A 20,853-nucleotide genomic window follows, 5' to 3' on the forward strand; every position below is an offset into this window, starting at 1 on the left:
GGGAGAGTCTGGGTGGATAGAAGGTGACCTCCGTGTCGGGGGCAGCCAAGTGCCTGCTGCAGCCCCCCAAGGGCTGAAGGGCACCAAGGAAGCCTGGAGTGAAGTGGTCACCAGTGAGAGCTTCAGAGCAAGACAGGGGCAGCGGTTCCTGAACCCAAGGCCCAGAGCCTGTGTGCACAAGGATGGCCCCACCCTCCTCCTGGGTGAGCCGTGGGATAAACCAGCCAGGGCACAGGGTGATTCAACAAGAACCAGTGCAGCCAGAACCGTTTACAGTCGGAGGCGCGGCAAGGGGCTCTGCAGATGGAGACCTGTTCCAAGAGTCTGGGCACCTGGACTGTGGACTGGATGGGTGCTCAGCGTAAGCATGTGGAAGATTCCAGAACACACGGTGACCACTCCATTACAAACTGGCTTAGATCAGCGCTTCTCAAAGTGTGGTCTTCAGACAGAGAATGCCCCCTGTGTGACCACAATGAAGTAAGTACAGAAAGCGAGAGTAAGCATCCAGAAACTTCCATAGCATCCTGCCACCATCACAATACCCAAGCATGCTTTTGTATTTGTGAAAGTATCCATCTGTGACAGGCTGGGAATAAAAGAGCTAGCCCTTGTCACAGACAGTTTGAGAAGCTGGGCTCAGACTACTTGTTCTTCTCTATCCAAGTGCTTACTGGGTAGTTTATCTTTAAAACAACTGACTTTTAATAAAATCACATTGTAGGTAAAGAACTTAAGTGTCTGGCATCCAGGATGCACTGAGTGATAATGATGATATTGTATTATGTGATGCTCTGTTATTTTACTCGGACAAATGTGAAAAGGCCATTCAAAATCTCCCAAACCTTCAATTTCATGTCATAAGCATCTTACATTTAAACATCACAAAAGCCCTATGAGAGAGATCCCAACTGTACGTCCATCTTGCAGATGAGCAAAGTGAGGCATAAAGCAGCTTGTTTCTATCCTGCCTCTCCACAAGAGAGGGCCTGGGACATCCTGAGCATCTCTCCCAGCTATGGCTGAACTGGAACCTCTCGGCACAGTCTACCCAGCCCCAGAGATAGGCAAGGAAGGAAGGGTTGTGATCTTGGAAGAAACAAGGGCAGAAGAGAACCCAGACCCGTGCGAGGGGCACCGACATGGCCACGGGACACCTGGGCTGTGCAGCTTGTCCAGTCCTAGGCCTGTGCATTCACCAGTTTTGCTTCTCTTCCCCACCTTTCGCTTTTAAAAATTTGTTTTATTTATGGTCAACTTTCTTTTGAAAACTTCCCTTCTGTCTTGTGGAACTACGAGATCCACAGTAGCTGGGAAAGAGTTAAGCAGACGGATGTAAAGAGGGGAGAAGTCAAGGGGTGGGAGTCCAGCACCAGCCGTGGTGAGAACCTGCCTTGCCCTGGGGGCATCTGTGAGACCAGGGCCTACTTCACGGGGGTTCTGGGTTGACAAGGCTAACTGAGGAGTGGGGTAAAATGGTAGCCACCATTTACTTTGTGGTTGTCTCTGTTCTAAGCACTTTGCATGTGTTAGCTCAGTAAATTCTCTTAACGACCTGTCAGCCCGGCTACTCCCACCTTACAGATGAGAAAACTGCGGAGAGAAGAGAGGGCTGGGACACCCATGGGAAGGGCCTGACGTCTCCACCACTGGGGGCAAGGGTGCTGGATCAATTCCTCAGCCTGGAGCTGTCCCCATGACTCTTTCTGTGGGGGCACAGGTGAGAGGCACATGTCCCCAGGGGCTGGTGACCAGCCTGGCTGTGAGAACACAGCTTTCCCGGGATACTGAAGGTCCCTAGGGCTGGCTGGCAGGAGGCAGAGGGGTGTGTGGGGTGTCTGTCAGGGGGTTGTATGTTGTGCATGGTCGGTTGGGGGGCATCGGGCAAGCTCTAGGAATGGGGCTGGCCAGGAAGGCCATGGATGGGGGTCACACTATGGAGAATGCCCACTGTGTGAGCCCCCACCTGACACCCAGACGTTCAGGCCCTCAAGGGCAGGCCTCCTTCTGCCCACCATCCAGCCAAGGATGTCAGTGAGGCCGCCTGCCTCACCAGCCTGGCTGAAGCCTCCAGGCTGCAGAGGCAGCTGCGGACATGCTCCCACCAGGGCAGGGCAGTGGGGCCTAGTTCTGGGCGGGGGAGACCTGAGGGACATGGGGCAGAGCCTCGGGTACCTAAGAACTCTAGCAGCTCTGGGCTGCCTGCCAACTCGGCATCCTTGGAGACACAGCGCAGGATCTCATTGAACACGGCTCTCCTCTCCCGGATGTCAGACTCCCCAACAAACAGGACCTTCCTGGGAAGTGGGGGGAGGCTGGCTGCTGCATAACGACTGCTCAGTTTCTGGTAAAACTCCTCAATCTCGCTGTACTTTTTGGAGACCTGGAATGAGAGGAGCATGTGGTTTCTTGAGTGAAGAGTGGCAGGGAGTGCTCCTTTCTCACCCCGAACAGGGGTCCCCGAGGCCCGGCAGCCACAGGAAGCGTGCCAGGCACGCCCGTCTGCTGCCCCTCCGCCTGTCTCCCGGCCTCAAGCTCCAGTCCTTAACCCTCCTGGCCGATAGCAGATTCAAACATCTTAGTGGCCCAGAGGAAACATGCAATAATGGTGCCATTCTGGGCACTGTCACAGGTCCAGGTAAAAAGATTCGATACAGGGAGCCCTCCTGGCCTGCAGGTGATCAGGGCCACTGCGTTCATTCCCAGCTTTCTGCGTATCAGGAGGGTGATCTCACCGGCTGGCAGGTCATCTTCCTGCAACACCGTGAATCACCTGTTCTCAGCACCGACCTCATTCTCCCGTGAACCAGCGCAGCCTTCAGCGGGCCAGCCCACACAAGCAGTGGAGACAGATATTTCCAAGGCTGGTTCTCTGCCCCACGTCAGGCAGGACCTTCGCACGCAGGCACCCGAGTGAGACAGGCCAGGACTCTTGCTGTCGTCAGAAGGCGGCCTTGAACACCATCTGACTCAGAGAGGGCAACACTCAGCTTCCCGTGGGGCCAGCGGGTGACTCCCGCCGCCTCCTCAGCCTCTCCCCACAGCTCCTGGGCAGCTAAGTCTTCGCTCCTCCACTCATGGAGCTCCTGCTGCATGTTTACTCTGTACACGGACACCCCAGCAGGCTCTCGGCCTCACAGTGGTTTCAGTCCATCACCATGTCTGTAACCCTGTGGGTGCTCAGTAAAGTCACCTGCTGTATACACACACCATCAGTCTGGCACCTACCCTCACTCCTAGCTCTTCTGTACTTTCCCCATAGACTGGGCCTGTCTACCCCGACTGAAGTGTGGATCACTCATTCTTATGCTCCCAGGCCCGGGCTGTGCCCATGGTGTGCCACTGGAGTGCTGGCATGCAGGGGCTGTGGGCATCTGATGCCCTCTGGCTCGCGGGGATCCCTTGGTGCAGGGTGTGTCTGGAGCACACCCCTTGGCTCCAGCAACACCACCCAGAATGCCCAGCCTGCAAAGGGTCAAGATACCAGGAGGCAGCTGAGGGGACTTCAGAACCTCCAGTGGGGAGTCATCTGGGACAGGTGCTCCTTGCTGTTATCAGCACAAGAGCCTGGCTCCAGACTTTCCTGAAAACAGCCCTCAGGGAAACGCACGTGGACCCCTTCGCAGAGCGATTGCTATAACACAGGCTCCAACAGCAGCTGACTCCAGCCCCGCCCGCAGAGCAGGCCACGGTGGGGGCTGGGCGCCCTCTGCTGGCCCAACTGCTCCACTCAGGCTCAGACCACAGACCCAGCACACCCAGGCTTCGGGAACCTCCATCTCCAGTGCACTGGCAGCATGAGTACCCCGGAGCTGTAGGCCTGGGCTCCCACCCCACCCGGGGCCCACGTCCATCAGGGGTTCAGGCAGGGTTTCTCGGGTGGGCTCCTGCGCCAGCAACAACAGAAGGCCAAGTAAGAGGCCCTGAGCAGAGGAAGCTCAAGGTTGAGAACTCATATTGATCTGGTGCCCCCGTGTGCCAGGCACTGCTGAGGATGGGGCAGACAGCCCTGTAACTTTAGTAAGCTTGTGGGTGTCTGCACTGCTGGCACACCCAAGAGCCTGCACAACCTCCACTGCAGTGCCCCTCCTGGGGCCACTTTTACTCCATGGTCAGCAAATCAGTACATGTTTATATTAAAACACATACACCCTTTTAAGTAGATACAAAATGCTCATTAATTCTTTGAGTTAAATCGTGAAACATCAAAGAGACTTCAGGCTTGGGGTATGTCACTGTGGGCTCCATCCTGAGATCCCGTGGGGAATAAAGGAGTTCTTTGCCCTTGCAGGCACTTTCAAATGTTTGACAAGCCCCTGCACCCACACACTCCACAGGGAGTGGGCATCACTGACTAGGAAAAAGTGGCACTAGTGTGATGCATGGAGGTGTTAAAACATCCTCACGTACACCTCACATGTAAGGCCAGCCCTCTCCACAGAACCACGTGGGCTGGGCTGAAGCCCAAGGTTCCCAGAATGCTCCCTCCTTCGTGCCCGGCAACATCAAGCTCAAATACTCTCCTCTTCTGCTCCTGTCCCTGAAAATGTGGGTGCATTGAGCCCCATCCTGGGTCAAGTCAAACTACCAGGAGCTGCAAAGCGCCCTGCAAAGCAGAGCCACTCTCAGAGCAATGCAGGTCCAGAATCACCCCTGACATCACACGTTGCTTCTCACCAAGAGTCGGCCACAGAAGCAATCAAATGAAAAACAGCATTGCTATTCTAGACGCTTCCCATGACATTGTTGAATGTCCCTTAAAATCGTGTGGCTGGGCGTGGGGGTTCATGCCTGTAATCCCAGCACTTTGGGAGGCTGAGGCAGGAGGATTGCTTGAGCCCAGTTTGAGGAGTTTGAGACCAGCCTGGACAACATAACAAGACACTATGTCTACCAAAAATAAAAATAAAAAACAAAAAGCTGGGCATGGTGGCGTGTGCCTGTAGTCCTAGATACTTAGGAGGCTGAGGCAGGAGGACTGCTTGAGCTCAGGAGTTCCAGGCTGCAGTGAGCTATGATCACACCACTGCACTCCAGTCTGGGGAACAGAGTGAGATCCTATCTCTTAAAAAAAACATTTGTGCTGTAAATTTCTCTTAAAATTTAGTGTCTCTTTCAACAGGTCACCAGAAAGATGCAACTTGTTTCCCTTTTTATCTTGGCTGCTAGGAGACTCCACGCTAGCCCCGTGTCACTCCCCGCTGTACTGCGGGGTCTAGTTCATTTCACCTTTGTCCTAATAATCCTGTGTACCTGTGTCTCTTGGTCTCCAGCTGCAGGTCCTTTTCACAAGAGGCCAAATGGTAAATAATAAGTGAATGAGTGTGTGATCTCAACCCTCTTGAAATTCTCTCCTCCCTTAGCTCCTGTGACTCTGTAGACATCCAGTTCTCTCCTTTCTGCCTCAGCTACAGACTCCTCTTTCTCCCCAAGAGTCTTGAACCCCTGGCGTCCTCAGGATTTCCTTCTCAGCCCTTCTCTCTGCTTTCCACATCTGTTCTCTGAACAACTTCATCCACTCCCAGATTTTTAGTATCACCTGCAAGTTGATGACACCGTAGCCTGCATCTCAGGCCTGAGCCTGTACTGAGCTCCAGCCTCACGTATCCATTCACAGGGCGGACACTTCACACTCCACATGCCCCCTGGATCTGCTCCTCTATCATATTCTTTATTTCAGTTGGTGGAAACAGTCAGCAAATGTGGTGCATGTTACCCCGTAAACATTTTCAACGCTCCCTGTCCCTTCCATACCAAGCGCAATGGCCTGCTCCAAGCCCTTGCTTTGGGAATGACCATATTGGCCATGTATCTGGGGTCGCTGACACCTGTTTTGTTCCTTCCAATCCAACGCCATGCTCACAGCAGATTGGCTGGTTAAAGGCAAAAGGGCCCATGTCACTCTCCTGCTTAAAACTCTCCTTGGCTGAAGGTTAAGTCCAGGCTCCCGCACACCCTCCACAATCTGGATCCCGCCTGTCGCTCACCTTCATCTTCCCCACTTCCTCCCAGGACCACACTCAACTGCGCAGAGTTCCCCACTCAACATCCTGCTTCCAGCCTCCGTGCCTTTGCTCAGGCTGCGTCATCTGCCAGGACACCCTTCTCGCCTCTTCTGCGGAGCCCCACCTGCTCCTCAAAACACAGCTCAACCATCACCTCTTCCAAGAAGTTTCCCCAGGGTGACTTAGGTGCCCCTTCTCTATACCCCCAGAGCCCCCCATGTGCTCCTGTCCCCATCTGTATCTGTCTCTTTAGAGGTCTGCCTCTCCATGGACTGAGAGCGTCTGATTCACTCTGTGTCCCTTCTGCCTAGCACGGTCTGGTACTCCAGGCCCTGAGCAAGCAACAGACAGAGAAGCACCTGCTCCGGAAGCTACTTGAACCCTGGTGGGCAGGTGTGTCTGCCCGCCCGGACCCCGGGCACCCTCGAAACATCCTGGCCAGAGCCTCCGGCTCACCAAGAACTGGACGACATCCTCGGGCCTGTGCTTGGCCGACTTGAACGCAGCCAGGCGGGTCACCACCAGGATCTGGTACTCCACGTGTCCAGACATCATCTTGCCCCGCACCTCCTGGTGCTGAGGCACAGTCAGGTCGAGGCCAGTGTGGGCATTCTGAAGTCGCCTGCCAGAGGAAAAGAAGGCAGGTGGGGTTCAGGGTCAAGGCAGCGGTCTTCCTGAGCAAAGTGTGGGTAGGGCCTCCGGGTGCCTGACAGGCCTGGGTGCCAGGCGACTGCTGGCTGTCCTCGGTGGTCACTGCTCCAGGCCACTCATCCTGCCACACCAGCCCCTCATAAGACTGGCTTCCCAGGCCTCGGGCCTGGTCCTGCCTTTGGGTTGCTCAGGGACAAAGCAGGAAACGGGAAAGGATGGGGCTTGTTGAAAGGGATCGACACAAACTCTGGGCAGACTGGGTGGAAGCAGCATCCCAGTGCCTGTACTCAGACCAAGGAACATGCCTGGGGTTGCAGAGACAACAAGGGACTGAAATCCCAGCTGGAGACAGGCACCTCTCTTTGGCTGATGGGCAGGAGGGCTGCTATAGGCCCCCTGGGGCAGGGGACAGGGGATGGGCACTGGAGGCAGGGCCCTTGTGACCCCCCCGTGGCCCAGAGAGGCAGTGACAGGCCTGTCCCTCATGTGGGCAGTGGATGCTGCCCCTCGAGGTGTAGAGAGGATGCATCGGCAAAACATCACCACTCTTGGAGACTTGTAAAATGCAATTCGAATATACTGAATTGTATGACGAGCAAAGAAATGATGAGATGTTTTCCTTGAAGTGGAAAAAGTTATTAAATACATCCCTCATCCTACGTAAGGTGAGACACAGACCTGTGCAGACTAACGTCCCTCACGCAAACGCCTCTGGCAGGACATGCCAGGCACCCTCTGAGCAGCTCTGACCATCAAGGTGAGACCTCCTGTGTGCCGGGAGGACCCTGAAAACACAGGAGGCTTCTGGGAGCTTAACCTGTGTCTGGGGCAAGGCCCCTCCCTCTCTGGAATTATACCCCAATCCATCAAATCCCCCCGGCCTGAGCACTCCTCCCACACAGACCCCTCACATCCCACGTTAGGCCACGTGGTCACCAGCACGACGCTGCTAGCACCAACTGATGAAGCCTACAGTGATGCGCCTCCTATGCCGTGTGTGCCACCCAGTGACTGTGTGCTGTACACACAAGGAATATCCTTCCGCAGTGTAGGGCACCCCAGGAAACCTGCCTTCAGGTGGTGAAAAGTGGGTGAGGGCCGAATGGGCACTGGGAGGTGCACATGTACAGCCAGCCCTCTGCCAATGGCACTGAGTTCACGCGGTGTGCACTCGCGGCCTGGTGTCGCCCACGGTGTCACTGTCACCAGTGTGGAGGAGGAAGGTGAGGCTGGATGCTGAGGGGAGATGCGCTGGGCTCTAGGAATGTACCTTTGTGAAGTCACTTCCGCTTCCTGCAGCCCTGAGAAGGAGCTCTGCTACTCAGACCCACTTAAAAGACAGGGAAACAGACCCTAACGGGAAAGAGGCTGCCCAGGTCTCACCCGGCATGAGGTGGAGCTGCGTTCAATCCCAGACAGCTGCTCCAGAGCCCAGGTGGCCTCTCCTGGGGCAGGCATGAGAAAGAAGCCAGGCATCATTTCTTTAGGATCATGATGAAAACGAGGCACACAGGGGTGAAAGTGACAAGAAGGGCGGTGCCTGAGCTGGGGGAAGGTCCTCTCAGGGGTAGGAAGGGGATGGAGCAGATCCAGATGGGCATCTCCCACCATCCAGCTCCCTCACAGCACCCCACATCCAATGGTTCTCTGACCACGACAGAACCCACAATCCATAACCCCACCCCTTTTCCAGGGTCCCATTCCATTGGTGGAATCCCTCTGCCTCAGGCCCAGCTCCCCTGACTTCTTACCCAGGGCTGAGCTGGCCTGGTCAAAGCCCACTTCTCCAGTTCTCTGCTTCCTTCACCCTGTGCCCAGGTGGCTCAACGTGACTGGGCACAGACATGGTGCAAACATGCAGCCTGGTCCCATTGAAATTCACGGCTGCAGACTTGAAGGCACAGCACCGCACCAGGCTTGGCAACCCTACCTCGCCCTAGATGTGGGGTTCTCAAAGTGTGGTCCCTGGATCAGGATCAACATCGCCTGGGAACTTGTAAGAAAGGCATGTTTGGGCCTAGGGTGGCCAGCAATCTTGTTTTCTCAGTAAGCCCTCCAGCGACTCTGATGCACCTGGGCCTACTCCGTCACCCTCCCACTTCCCTGAATCCACAGGAAAACTCTTTCTCTGCAGGGCCAGGTAGCACATATTTCAGGCTATGCAGGGGATCTGGTCTCCGCTGCAGCTGCTACGGAGAGTACATAAACAAATGGGGGTATGGTGGGCAGGATGTACCCTACACCAAGCTTCTCCAACTGTAATGTGTGTGCAACCCCCTGAGGATCCTGTTAATATGCAGGTTCTGGTTCTGCAGGCCCGGGGTGGGCCTGAGAGTCATCATCTCTAGTAAATTCCCAAGTGATGTGGACACTGTTGTGTGCTGCTCCAGAGACCATCAGAGAACATCCTGGGCTTCACTGTCACATGTGCCCATCAGCCTGCAGCTGCTCCCTGATAGCTGCCCTCTCCTGGGACTGTAGACAAACTGGCTGGCTGCTCCTAAGGGCAGCGGCTCCGAGCCCCTCCCACCTACTCAAGGACATAGCTGCTGCAGCTCACCCCTCTTTTCCGCACCATCGATTTTCCTTCCTTACTGGCCCACTCGTTAGCATGCAACCACGCTCTGACCGCTCAGGTAACAAAAGCTGTGCTTTGACCTGACATTCCCCTTGCTCCATTTCCCTCCTGCCCTTTCCAGCAGAACTTCTCAACAGAGGGCCCCATATTCATGGGTTCCTCTCCTCCTGTTTGATTTTGAACCTGTTCCAGCCAGACTTTGGTCCTCATCATGCAACAGACTGCCCACGTCCGGGTCACCTGTGACCTCCGTGTTGTTAAATCCAAAGGTGAGTCCTCATTTCTCCTCTGGTCTCACTTGTCAGCAGCAGCGGGCACAGTCAGCCGCTCCCTCCTTCAAGCTCTGCCTTCTCTGGCGGCTGCAGCGCCCCTTCCCTCTTGCTTCTTCTCTGCCCACCCTGGCCACTGTTGCTCAAACAGGAGGAGAGGAACTGCTTTGGATGGTTTCCCTTGATGGCATCCAGAGCACCCTCCTTAGATCTTCTTCCTCTCACTGTACCCCTCCCCAGGTGATCTCATCCAGGCTCCAGGCTTTAAATACCGTTTCCGAGCCAATGGCTCCCCAACTCCCATCTTTAGCCCACTCTCCCCTCACGGCCAGCCCCCTTCCAGCTACCTGCCTGACATTCCCACTGGGCTGTCAACGAGCTTCTCAAACTCCCCTGTCCACACCAATGCTGCTCCCACCTCTCCCCAAGCCTGCTAAATGGCAGCCTCATTCTTTCAGCATCTTAGGCTGAGAGACTTGCTGTGAGTCTTGACTTCTCTTTCTTGTTCTCATATCCAAGCAACAGCAAACCTGAAAGCTCAATCTTCAAAATATATCCACAACCCAAACATTTCTCACCCTCATGGCCACCATCACCCTGGGCCAAGCTACCACTGGCTCTATGTGGAATCCTACAAGCAATCCTGCTCAGCATAGCGGTCAAAGGATCTCTATAAACCATAAGTTGGGTCCTATTGCACTTGAAATAAAACCCGATGGCCCCTCCACAGCCTTCAAGCCCTTTCCTGATGATCCCTCACTCCCAAGTTTGCCTCTTCACCCCATCACCTAACACTCTCCCTGGGCTCACTCCACTCCAGCCATACCAGCCTCGGGATCCTGCTGTCCTGTCCTCCGAGTACACACTTTTCCAAGATTTCTTTTTCATGGCTGTCTCCCTCAGGGAGCTTGTCAGGCATCCGCCCAGGGGCCACTCCATCAGAAAGACAGCCCTTGACCACACCATAGAAAATAGCATGCGTGCCTCCTACCACTCTGTTGCCCCCACTGTTTTGTTTTCCTTCATAACATGTATCATCCCTGACATGTAGATTTGCCTATTGTGCCTGTGCCCCCATTAAAGCTCTCTGAGAGGGACTTGTTTGTCTCCTAGAACTTGGGCCAGTACCCGGTACAGAGGAGGCTCTCAATAAACACCTGCTGGTTGAATTCAAGCTTGAGTGCATGTGGCAATGACAGGTGGGAGGAGGCTGCACTGGAAAGAGGAGCTGGGGTGTGACTGGGAAGGGCCGGCCTTGCTGCTGGGCTAAGGTGTTTGAACTCACCCTGCAGGCAAGATCCTTGGGTGTGCTGGTGCCCTCAGCAAGAAATGAGCACGACTCATGTGGCCTTACCACCGCCAGCGCCCCCACGCCTGTTAACAAGATATGTCCAGGCTGTGCAGCTGGGCAGGGAGGGAAGCCACCCACCCCTTCCCAGCACCCAACACCAAAGTCACACCCCATCCATCTGCATGTGGCCGACGGGCATATACTACTGACGTTGCCCATGCCTGCCAATCTCAAACCTCCAATTCACAAAAAAGGAAACTGAGGCTTGGTGAGAGGAGGTGACGTAAGCGGCAGTAGGGCAACCTCTTCTGCCCATGAAGATACATCTGTAACCACACTTGATCATGCAAGACCAGGCAGGCTCCGACATCAGGGTTTACAAAAGGAATCATACCTTTCTAGACCTTAAGTCACAGGGAATTCCTGATTACAACTGGAAGATCAACAGTTGGCTGGGTAACACGTTCATTTATGTCATAAATAGTCTTAGGCATCTTAGCCTAAGACTTTGTGTAGGGAGAGCAAGGGTGAAGTGTATGAAAATATTTGAAGTAAGTCACTTTACAGCGTTTTAAAGGCGGAAAGAAGTAAAAGCCTTGCCAGGATCCATCCTAGGCTGGGTCCTCTAGGCCTCGATCAGGAGCGATCCACTCTGCATCCTCCACCTGGACCCCTCCGAGGCCTTTTCTGTAACTTGCGCTTTCCTGAGCTGCCTCGCAAGCAGCGACCACCTCTCCCTGGTCTCTCATCAAAGTCATCCTCCCAGAAACCGGGTTCCTGCCCTGTACTGTGTTCCCATGGCAACCTGAGCTTACTACCCGCTGCTGGCATCACCCCCTCTCCACCGCAGCCCGCTGCCGGGCGAGCCTGTCTGATTCACCCCGGTCCCCGGTGCCCAGCACGGGGCCTGGGACGCAGGGAGCGCTGAAAGGATGGAGAAGTAGGTTTTCGGGCCCAAAAGAGAAGAACCCAAGCCGATAGGAAAGAAGAACAGAGTCCCCACTGCGCCCGCCTGCACTGAGCCAGTCAGTCCCAGGCCTCCCGCAGTCTTTGGCGAGTTCTCTACCCTCTAGAGGGCCTCAGTTTCCTCATCCGTAAATCGGGGGCGCCACCTCTCCTGCAGGACGGTGCAGGGGCCCAGCCAGGATAAGCCACTGAGGGCGCTGGGGAGACCTGCTCCGGGTCCCGGGCCTGGGAGGCGGCCGCCTCCCCCTGCCTCTCCGCCCGGGCGCCCCGGACTGCGAGCTGCGCGGCGTGGGGCATGGGGGTCTGGCTCACCTGGAGGTGACGAGCACCGCCGGGGAATGCATAACGGCCACGGGGGCTCAGGGCGGGGCGCGCAGTCACGGGACACGGCGGTGTCCGCGTCACCGCGTCCCCGCCCCGCCTCCCGCCGCCCTGGCCCGCCCCCCGGCGGCCGCGGCCGCGCAGTTCGCGCCTGTGGCCAGAGGCAGGGCGGGAGCGCGGCGGGGCGGGAGCGCGGCGGGGCGGGAGCGCGGCGGGGCGGGAGCGCGGCGGGGCGGGAGCGCGGCGGGGCGGGAGCGCGGCGGGGCGGGAGCGCGGCGGGGCGGGAGCGCGGCGGGGCGGCGCGGGCGGGTCCTGCCCTGTCGCGGTCGGTCTGCGCAGTTCGGAGCTTCCGGAGTTCCCGGGCTGAGCCGCGCCCGCCGCAACCACCTAGAAGAAGCCCAGCCTGGCCCTGGCACGCGGTGAACCTTTATCGGTGTGTCTGTTTTGCGCTAAAGTTTAGCCGCTAGAGTGACGGGACTCTGCTGTTTCCGCCGCCGGTCCCCATTACAAATGCACTCCCCCTCTCCCCAAAGAACATTTCATTCAACCGATTGGTCAACAAATATTTACCAAGCCGGGGCTCTGTCCAGGCCTCGTGGGGTCTTCTTCAAGCTGCACAGTGAACGCCACGCAGCAGCCCAGTACCCCTTGAGCTTGCTGCCTCCAGCTAGCTCTCCTCTCTCCTTCCTACTGCCTGCCGGCTCCAGAACTGACGGGCACTCTCCCGACAGAGGATCTTCAGAGAGCCACCCTCTGCTGCTTGGCAGAGCCCTGGTGGAGGCCTCCTGGGGCCAGGCCTGCCTGGGATGGCTGCACTTGGGTTCCCAGCTGGAGCAGGGCAATGGGGTCCAGGAGCCAGTTCCCCTCAGAAGGGGAACGTACAGACATGCAGACCCTAACAGACCCTCTCATTTTAGATTCACCTCTCCGTGGTGTGAGAAACAGAGATCGTATCACCTGCCAGCGTAGCCCAGGGAAAGAAAAGCTGAGTCTGCAAACAGGGCCAGCAGAAGGTGCAAACTGCTGCCCCTATTCTGTTACTGTCTCCACCCAGAGCCCCAGTGACAAAAAGCAAGAGAAGCTGAGCTTAACCATACCAGAATTCACGGCAGGGCGATGTCAGCCCTGTTTCCGAGCCTGTCGACCACCGCCACCAGCATCACCACCATCTACCTGTAGTTACAGATTTTAGTGAAGAGATCCTACAGTAAAAGATTTTGAAAAATGACTTTCCCCAATGTGTCTCTTGAATAAATACGGATATTCCTGTGCCTTATTATTTGTTTCAAATTTGTTTATAGGCAAGATGAGCAATCATGAATGAAGTATGACAATGAAGGAAAGTTCTGAGGGAGACCCTTGAAGGCTACAGCGAAGAGCTGGGATGATGGCGGGAAGCCCTGTCTGCTCTGCTGCTCATCGGCCTGTGTGTCTGCAGGGCAGTGTTCGGGGCTGCAAACGGTCCTCCGTGTTGTGTTTACATTGGCATGCCCCACTTTAGAGAAAGGGAGTTCAGCGTCTGGACAGAAAACAGTAAAGGCTTCAGCATTCCAGGAGTCTGAGCGTAGTGCCAGGCAGTCCAGCAGTCACCATTGCACATACGTTTATCCAGCAGACAGAAACACACTGAATAAGACACTTTAGCTGCCTTCAATGGACTTCCTTGCCTTTCTATGTGGGGAGCAGGTGGGGGTCTGGAAAGGCTTTCTGAAGGAGCCAAAGTCCAAGGTAAAACCTGAAGAAATATGGATAGAATAGAATAGAAGGAATGTCACAAGCAAAGCCCTAGAGACAGCATAGGAACACCAGGGAACGGGGGAAGAGGCCAGCAGGAACCAGGGTGTGGACAGCCTAGTGCACCAAGGCCAGGGCTTTGCCTGATCCTGAGGCCAACCCAGCGCCATCAGAGGGTCAGGGACATAGGAGTGACCGGGCCAGCTAGGCCGTAGGCAGGGGTTCGGAGCATGTTGAAGGTATGAAGATGTGTTGGACTGCAGAACAATCCAGACAGGAGACAATGGTCCCATGAACTAGGGTGATGGCCACCCAGGTGGAGAAGAGGGGACAGGTGAGAGGACCTTAGCAGAAGGAGTTGGTCAAGACTCGGGAATCCAATGGTTGAGGGCGGGAACAGATAAGATGCCACCGTGGTTTGGCTCTTGTGAGCGGCTGGACATTGGTATCATTCTCTGTGGCAGTGCACCTGGAGAAGGAGCATATTTTTGGTGGGATGATGCGTTTTGTTTCAGACAGGCAGTGTTTGAAGGGCTGGGCCTATTGATACGATTGGATCTATGGCCCTGGGCCTCAGGAAGCCGACCTGGGCTGGAGACTGACATAGGAGTCATGGGTAGAAAGGAGGCTGTTGAGCCTGAGAGTTGAGGTGAGCCCACCGAGGAGGGTCTACGATCCAGAGGTATGCAGGGGGGGTGGGGTGGGTGCAGAGAAGGGGACTCCCCATCATTGTGGGAGCTGGTAGCATGTCTGTCACCAATGCCTTGTAAGCAAATGAGAGGGCCTCACCCATGCCCCTGGGGTTGCTAAGTGTGCACCTCAGGAAGACTTGGCCCACCTGTCAAGAATGCAACTGGTTTCCCATGAAAGAACGACCCCATCCCCGACAGCAATCCCATTTTCTGCCTCTGTGGGTCCCACGTGCCCGTCTATGGCTCCAGCACATAATTGTATACAATGCAAGGAATGTGGGATCTAAATCTGATATTTTCTGCTTCCTGTTTAATTCAAGGAGCCCCTTCCATGGCTGAAGCTGCGGTAACACAAACCACATTGCAAAGGATTTTCTATTTCTCTCTTTCCCGCTGCCCTGGGAGGAACATTCCAGGCCTCAGTCTCCACCCAGGAAGTCGCTGGGCCTCGGGACACTGCGGTCAGTGAGAGACACTCACAGCCTGCAGGGGGCGCTCTGAACTCTGGCTGAGCCACGCACCAACATTTCCCACGGTGGCTCGGGTCTTCTGGGACCTTATAATTTGTCTCTGTTCCCTAATGTGATACTTTAGAGCTTCAGGGTCTGGGCACCTCCACATGGAGCAGGGCCACCACCTTGCTTGTCACTTAGCAAACACTCATGGGTACAGCTCTAGGCCTGTTACCTCCCCAGGCCTCGGGGCTGCAGAGCCTTATCCTGTGGGGCTCACAGAGCACTGCAGGGGCTCACAGGCTACTCTAGGACAGCTGGAGATTTCAACAAGGATGCACGCCTAGGGTACTATGGTGCACAGAGGAGGGCATATAACTAACTCAGCCAGGGATTGGGCATACAAAGAAGTCTACCAGGACGAGGTGATGGCAGACCTGGGTCGTAAAAAGTAGGTATTATTTTGTTGAGACTTGATTTTCTCACTGGTGAAATGGACATAACAGAAACCTTTAAATCATAACATTGCTTTGAATTACATGAGGTGAAATGAGACTGAAACAAGATGAAATGTATGGCAGGCATTGGAGATGAGCTAACTGGAAGCCATTCACAACCCCCTTCTTCCTGATTTTTATTACCATAGAGGTAATAAAATAGAGAAGTAAATAGAGAAAAACATAATAGAGAAGTAAAACACACATGTCCCATTTCAGTCACAGGCCAAGGGGCCATGTGACATAACTGACCACATATACTTAAGTTCCTGTGGAGGATTTATTTTGCTAGGAGAAAACCTTTTGCTCCTTCCTTGTCTTCTACCTGGGAAGGGGATACAGTGCTGGAGACACAGCAGCCATCATGGGAGCAGGAGGCACAGACATGAGTCTGGAGTCTACCACGTTAAGGATGAACGAGCCTGGGAAGCTGATGGCATATGAACTTGCATACCAGTCCTGGACTTTTTCTACAAAGTTCTCCTTGCACAAATGCCTAAACCACTCTAAGTGGGGGTTTTCTGCAGTGGATTTCCTGGTGGTATAGTTGTAAAGTACTTATATAATGCCTGATATATAAACTGCTCCATAGGAGATGCAGGGATGACTGAGGAGGAGGAAGAAAAGGGGTAAAATGTGTACTAGGAAGCACACTCAAAGGCAGTGTGTCTTCTTTTTTTTTTTTTTTTTTTTTGAGACAGGGTCTCACTCTGTTGCAGTGGCATGATCACGGCTCACTGTAGCCTCAACCTCCTTGGGCTCAGGTGATCCTCCCACCTCAACCTTCCAAGTAGCTGGGATCACAGGCATGTGCCACCATGCCCAGCTAATTTTTGTAGAAACGAGGTTTCCCTATGTTGCCCAGACTGTCCTTGAACTCCTGGGCTCAAGCAATCCACCCGCCTGAGCCTCCCAAAGTGCTGGGATTACAGGCGTGAGCCACTGTGCTCAGCCTAGTATGTCTTAATAGAACCAGAGCATATTTGAGGAGCTGGTGAGAAGAACATGTGGAGGGATTGCTGGGGGAGGAGGCAGCAGAGGCCAGGAGGAGCCTGTGTTCCCGCAGCATAGAGGGCCTTGTGTGCTATGCAAAGGAGCTCACGTCTTATCCTGAAGAAGGAGGGAGTGGGCTCATAGAACAAAAGGAAAAGAGTGTTTCAGGAAGAGACCGGGGTGTAATCAGCAATGCCAAACACTGCTGAACATCCAGGAAGATAAGGAGGTGTTCAAGAAAAACAAACAAACAAAACCCCACAGAACTAAAGCAGATTTTATTTGGAACTACTGAAATAGGGGTAAGAGACCCCAGCATAGAACTGGGCTAAATTCCGAATGCAGCATGAGAAAGTAGGAATTTATAGCCAAGGAACAGGGTGGGAGTGGTGGCTGGAACATTACTAAGAGGAGGATGGGGGACTCTGGCTATGCCGACCTAACAGGATTCTTGCTGAAGATGGGCAGGATGGTCAGACATCACCTGGGGATGGTGGAGGAAGAGGAACCCAGTTGGATATCGAGGGTGATCAGATAGGCAGAGTGAGAGGATATTGGTAACCTGACTTAACCACCAGGTTCTTCCTAAAAGTGGATTTTACAAGGAAGTGCATGCATAGGTCTAAGAGACAGTTCAGGAGCTTAAAGCTCAGTTTGGTCAAGAAGAGAATCTTTGTAGAGAGAAAAGTCTTCTCTGGCTTCGAGGAGGGCAGGGTCCCAGTGGGTGGAGAAGGGGACAGGAGGTGGGAAGGGGAGAAGGGAGTGGGGACCCCTCTTCCAGATGGGGGCATGCAGATGATTTTTAGAAGCATTCTATAGAAATAATTCATGCTCATAGTAGAAAAGCTGGAAAATAGGGATAGTAAGATAAAAAAGTAAAAATTGCCTCTCATTCTATACCAGATATAACAATTGTGCTAATTTTTTGTTCCTTCTCTCCTGACATTTTTTTCTATGCCTATACTTAAGTCTTTTCTTTTAAATAATACAGAATCTTAATAGATACTATTTTGTAACTTGCTTTTTCATTTACCATCCTGTAAACATCTTTCCATGTAAAATTACCTCCAAAACCATAATTTTAAATGGCTCCTTAGAACCGCATATGCGGATGGAGAATAACCGACTTCTCTGATCCTTAAGCTCCGTACATGTGATGGAAAGCTGGTGCGTGGGAGGAGTACTGAGCGGGGTGGATGATCTTTGAAGTGCTGGCTGGTGTTTAGGCCGGATCCTTAGGAAGAAGGCTTGGGAGAAAAGTGCTCACTTTTTTGGGAAATTTGTTTCTTGAGTCTTTCACTGTGCATTGTTATGTTGAACAGCAGAGGAGATTGGAAGATTGGGAGAAAGGAGACAGAGCTTCATTGCTTTGCATTATAAAGGAATTTGGGAGGCATTGTCTGCCTGCAATGCAGCTCCTGAGCTCTGGGAGGTGGCTGGGCTAATGGAGGGCACACAGGGTCCAGCCACCTGGAGGAGGCCCAGGGCGGGCCAGCTAAGGCTGCAGACCTTGGTGGGTGGCATGGTGGCATTTAGTGACTCCCTTGAGTCCTGCTCTGCTCTGTCCAAGACGCCCCACCTCAAACCTTCAAGGCCTACTATGCACCCTGATCTCGGGGAAATGGTATCTAGTACTCAGTGCACCACAGTCCTGGAAGTGCCTAGTCCACAGGAGTCAGGAAGCTTGGACTGACTGTGCAAGCGAGGCTCTAGGGATCCTCAGGAATCTTTGCCTGAGGCACAGCAAATCCAGTTATTTTGTTTAGATACTGTAGAAAGCCCCAGAACTTGGAAGCACAGAGACTTGATGCATTAGATGGGTTTACATCTGCTCTCTACTAAACTGTGCTCAGGAAAGCTGAATCAGGCACATCTTCCCCAACCCTCGCCAGCCCCGATTCATTTTCTTACATCCTCTCATGTGTGAGAAGTGAAAGTGCTCTTTCTTGTTTAAATACATTTATATGATTACAGGTGAGGTTGAGCATCTTTCACCTATTTGTTAGTCTTCTGTTTCTTTGTGACTGTCCTGTGTGTTTCCTTTGCACATGAGAAAAAAAATTGCTCCATTTGTCTTTTTCTTGTAGATTTGTAAGAATGCTTTATATATTAAAGATACTAACCCTTTGTGATAAACGGTGTCCCGTTTGTCTTTTAACTACTTTTCCCCTAAGTCCTTATTTTGAGAATGTTTCAAAGGCACAGAAATGTTGAAGGGTTAATAACCACATCTGCGACCCCTTCCCCTAGTCTCACAGGTGGGATTCTGGCTCAGATGGAGACTGGTGATGGGCAGGAAGTTTTTTAGGCATTACCTGGGCAGAGAGTGCTGACTTGGGATGCAGTCTGCAATCATGGCAGAGGCCCCAGCCCTTTGCAGGGGGAGCTCTGGAGCTGGCATGGCCCTTCCAAGTCGTCCTGAATTGGCAGGAGGTGGGGGTGGGCCTTTTACACTCCACATTGGCCAGTCACTGGATGTAGGCTACCTGACCTTGGGTGCTACACCTCCCTGTCTTCAGAGAGGGTAAGCAGGGCTCCAGGCTGCCAGCTTTCTCAGCAGCTGCAGAGTAAGTAAGCACTTAGTCCCCGAGCACCCCACCCTCAACCCCAGAGGGCAGCTGGGTTATAGACCACAGATGCCCTGCACAGCTGTGAACACTCTGCCACCTTTGTTTTACCCTCTCTCTCTTTCTCTGTTTCTGTGTTTTTTCCTTGAAACATTTAAGAGTTAGTTGTAGATATCATGATCCTTCATTCTGAATACTTCAGCATGTACCTCCTTCGAATGAGAGCATTCTCCTACTGTATTAGTCCGTTTCACACTGCTATAAAGACATACCCAAGACTGAGTAATTTATAAAGGTAAGAGGTTTAATTGACTCACAGTTCAGCATGGCTGGGGAGGCCTCACGGAACTTACAGTCATGGCAGAAGGTGAAAGGGAAGCAAGGAACCTTTTTCACAAGGCAGCAGGAAGAAGTGCCAAGAGAAGGGGGGAAAGCCCCTTACAAAAGCATCAGATCTCATGAGAACTCACTCATTATCACGAGAACAGCATGGGAAAAACTGTCTCATGATTCAGTTACCTCCACCTGGTGTCTCCCTTGACATGTGGGAATGATGAGGATTACAATTCAAGATGAGATTTGGGTGGGGACACAAAGCCTAACCATATCACCTCCATAACCACAATGCAATGATCATGCTCAGGAAAGTTGCCATTGATACAACAGTCGAATATACCATCTGTGTTGCAATTTCTCCATTCGTCCAAACAATGTCTTTACTAGCAACTGCTCCCCATACCTTCCCATCCCTACATCCCACCCCGAATGAGGACTCTAACTGAAAATCCTGCATTGCATTTAATTATCACATTCTTTTAGTCTCCTTTATTCTAAAATGGGCTTTTTCATCTTTCCTGACATTGACATCTTTGAAGAGTTTAGGTCAGTGGTTCAGAATATGCCTCTGTTTGGATTTGTCTAATTGTTTCTCACGGTTACGTGCAGATGAACCTTTGGCAGAAGTGCCACACTGAGGAATCACTTTCAAGGGCACGTGATGCCAATTTCCCCCATGATTAGTGATGTTAAGTTTGATGATTTGGTTAAGGTCAATTCTGTTTTTAGAATTTTCTTACAAGCATGTTTTAAGATTTTTATGAAGTTCCAACCACTGACAAAAGTTTTGCTGGTTTCTACAATGAACTCATACTTCGAAAAGCATCCCTTACACAGACCATATAAATATTTACATATTTTCTCCAAATATGCTTATAATAGTTTCATTTTCTACAATAAAATCTTTGATTCACTAGGAATTCATTTTGGTTTATGTCACAAGAGTCCATTCCCCCCTCTAAATACTTAATCGAACATCTAGTGTCATTCGCTGGTAAGTTTTATTAAACAATTCATTCTTTTCCCTTACTGGAATTGTCACTATTTTTCTACATATTTTCAAACATTGTTATTTGTTTCTGGATTCTTTTCTGTTCCCATGATCTGTCAATCCTCCTTCCAGTGCTATATGGAAATTGGTTTATTTTGATATCTGATAATGAAGATCTCCAAGGAGGATTTATTGTTTTACGATGTGAAATGTGAGTAAAAGCAGAAAGAAAAGAGAGTCCCAAGGAGGTTTGAGGGCTGGGGTGGCAGGGCAGTGACAGGTGGACAGAAACACATCCATCCGCATGCCTTTGGCTTGGGTATGAACGACTGAAAATCAACCCTTTGCCCCACCTCTCTACTCTGACCACCCCATGTTTCAGTGTAATATACCATGGCATCTTTCCAAGTTATACATGTGGATCTAACTCAGTCTCACACTGGGGGAATCATAATTCACTGTAAGGGTGTGTTATAATTTTGTCCTTACTAGATTAGGTATCATCTATTC

The 20,853-nt window shown here is 52.7% G+C and overlaps 1 protein-coding gene across 3 annotated transcripts in view; it reads right to left on the bottom strand.

Annotated features, from left to right (window-relative positions):
• LOC105479865 (HCLS1 binding protein 3) overlaps positions 1 to 12,227 on the bottom strand; it is a 34,146-nt gene extending 21,919 nt beyond the window's left edge. The window contains exons 1-3 of one of the 3 annotated variants that reach the window (XM_011738190.2): positions 12,073 to 12,227; positions 6,462 to 6,627; positions 2,176 to 2,383 (exon numbers count right to left, since the gene is read on the bottom strand). In XM_011738190.2, the coding sequence (XP_011736492.2) occupies positions 2,176 to 2,383; positions 6,462 to 6,627; positions 12,073 to 12,104 (406 nt within the window). In that variant the 5' untranslated portion in view covers positions 12,105 to 12,227. Of the gene's footprint in view, positions 1 to 2,175; positions 2,384 to 6,461; positions 6,628 to 10,788; positions 11,850 to 12,072 lie in introns of those variants that run through there. The other 2 variants (XM_071076279.1, XM_071076280.1) reach the window with 2 other exon arrangements.
• Between the last annotated feature and the right edge of the window lie 8,626 nt (positions 12,228 to 20,853).

The sequence above is a fragment of the Macaca nemestrina genome, chromosome 13, assembly GCF_043159975.1.
Source record: "Macaca nemestrina isolate mMacNem1 chromosome 13, mMacNem.hap1, whole genome shotgun sequence".
Taxonomy (NCBI): domain Eukaryota; kingdom Metazoa; phylum Chordata; class Mammalia; order Primates; family Cercopithecidae; genus Macaca; species Macaca nemestrina.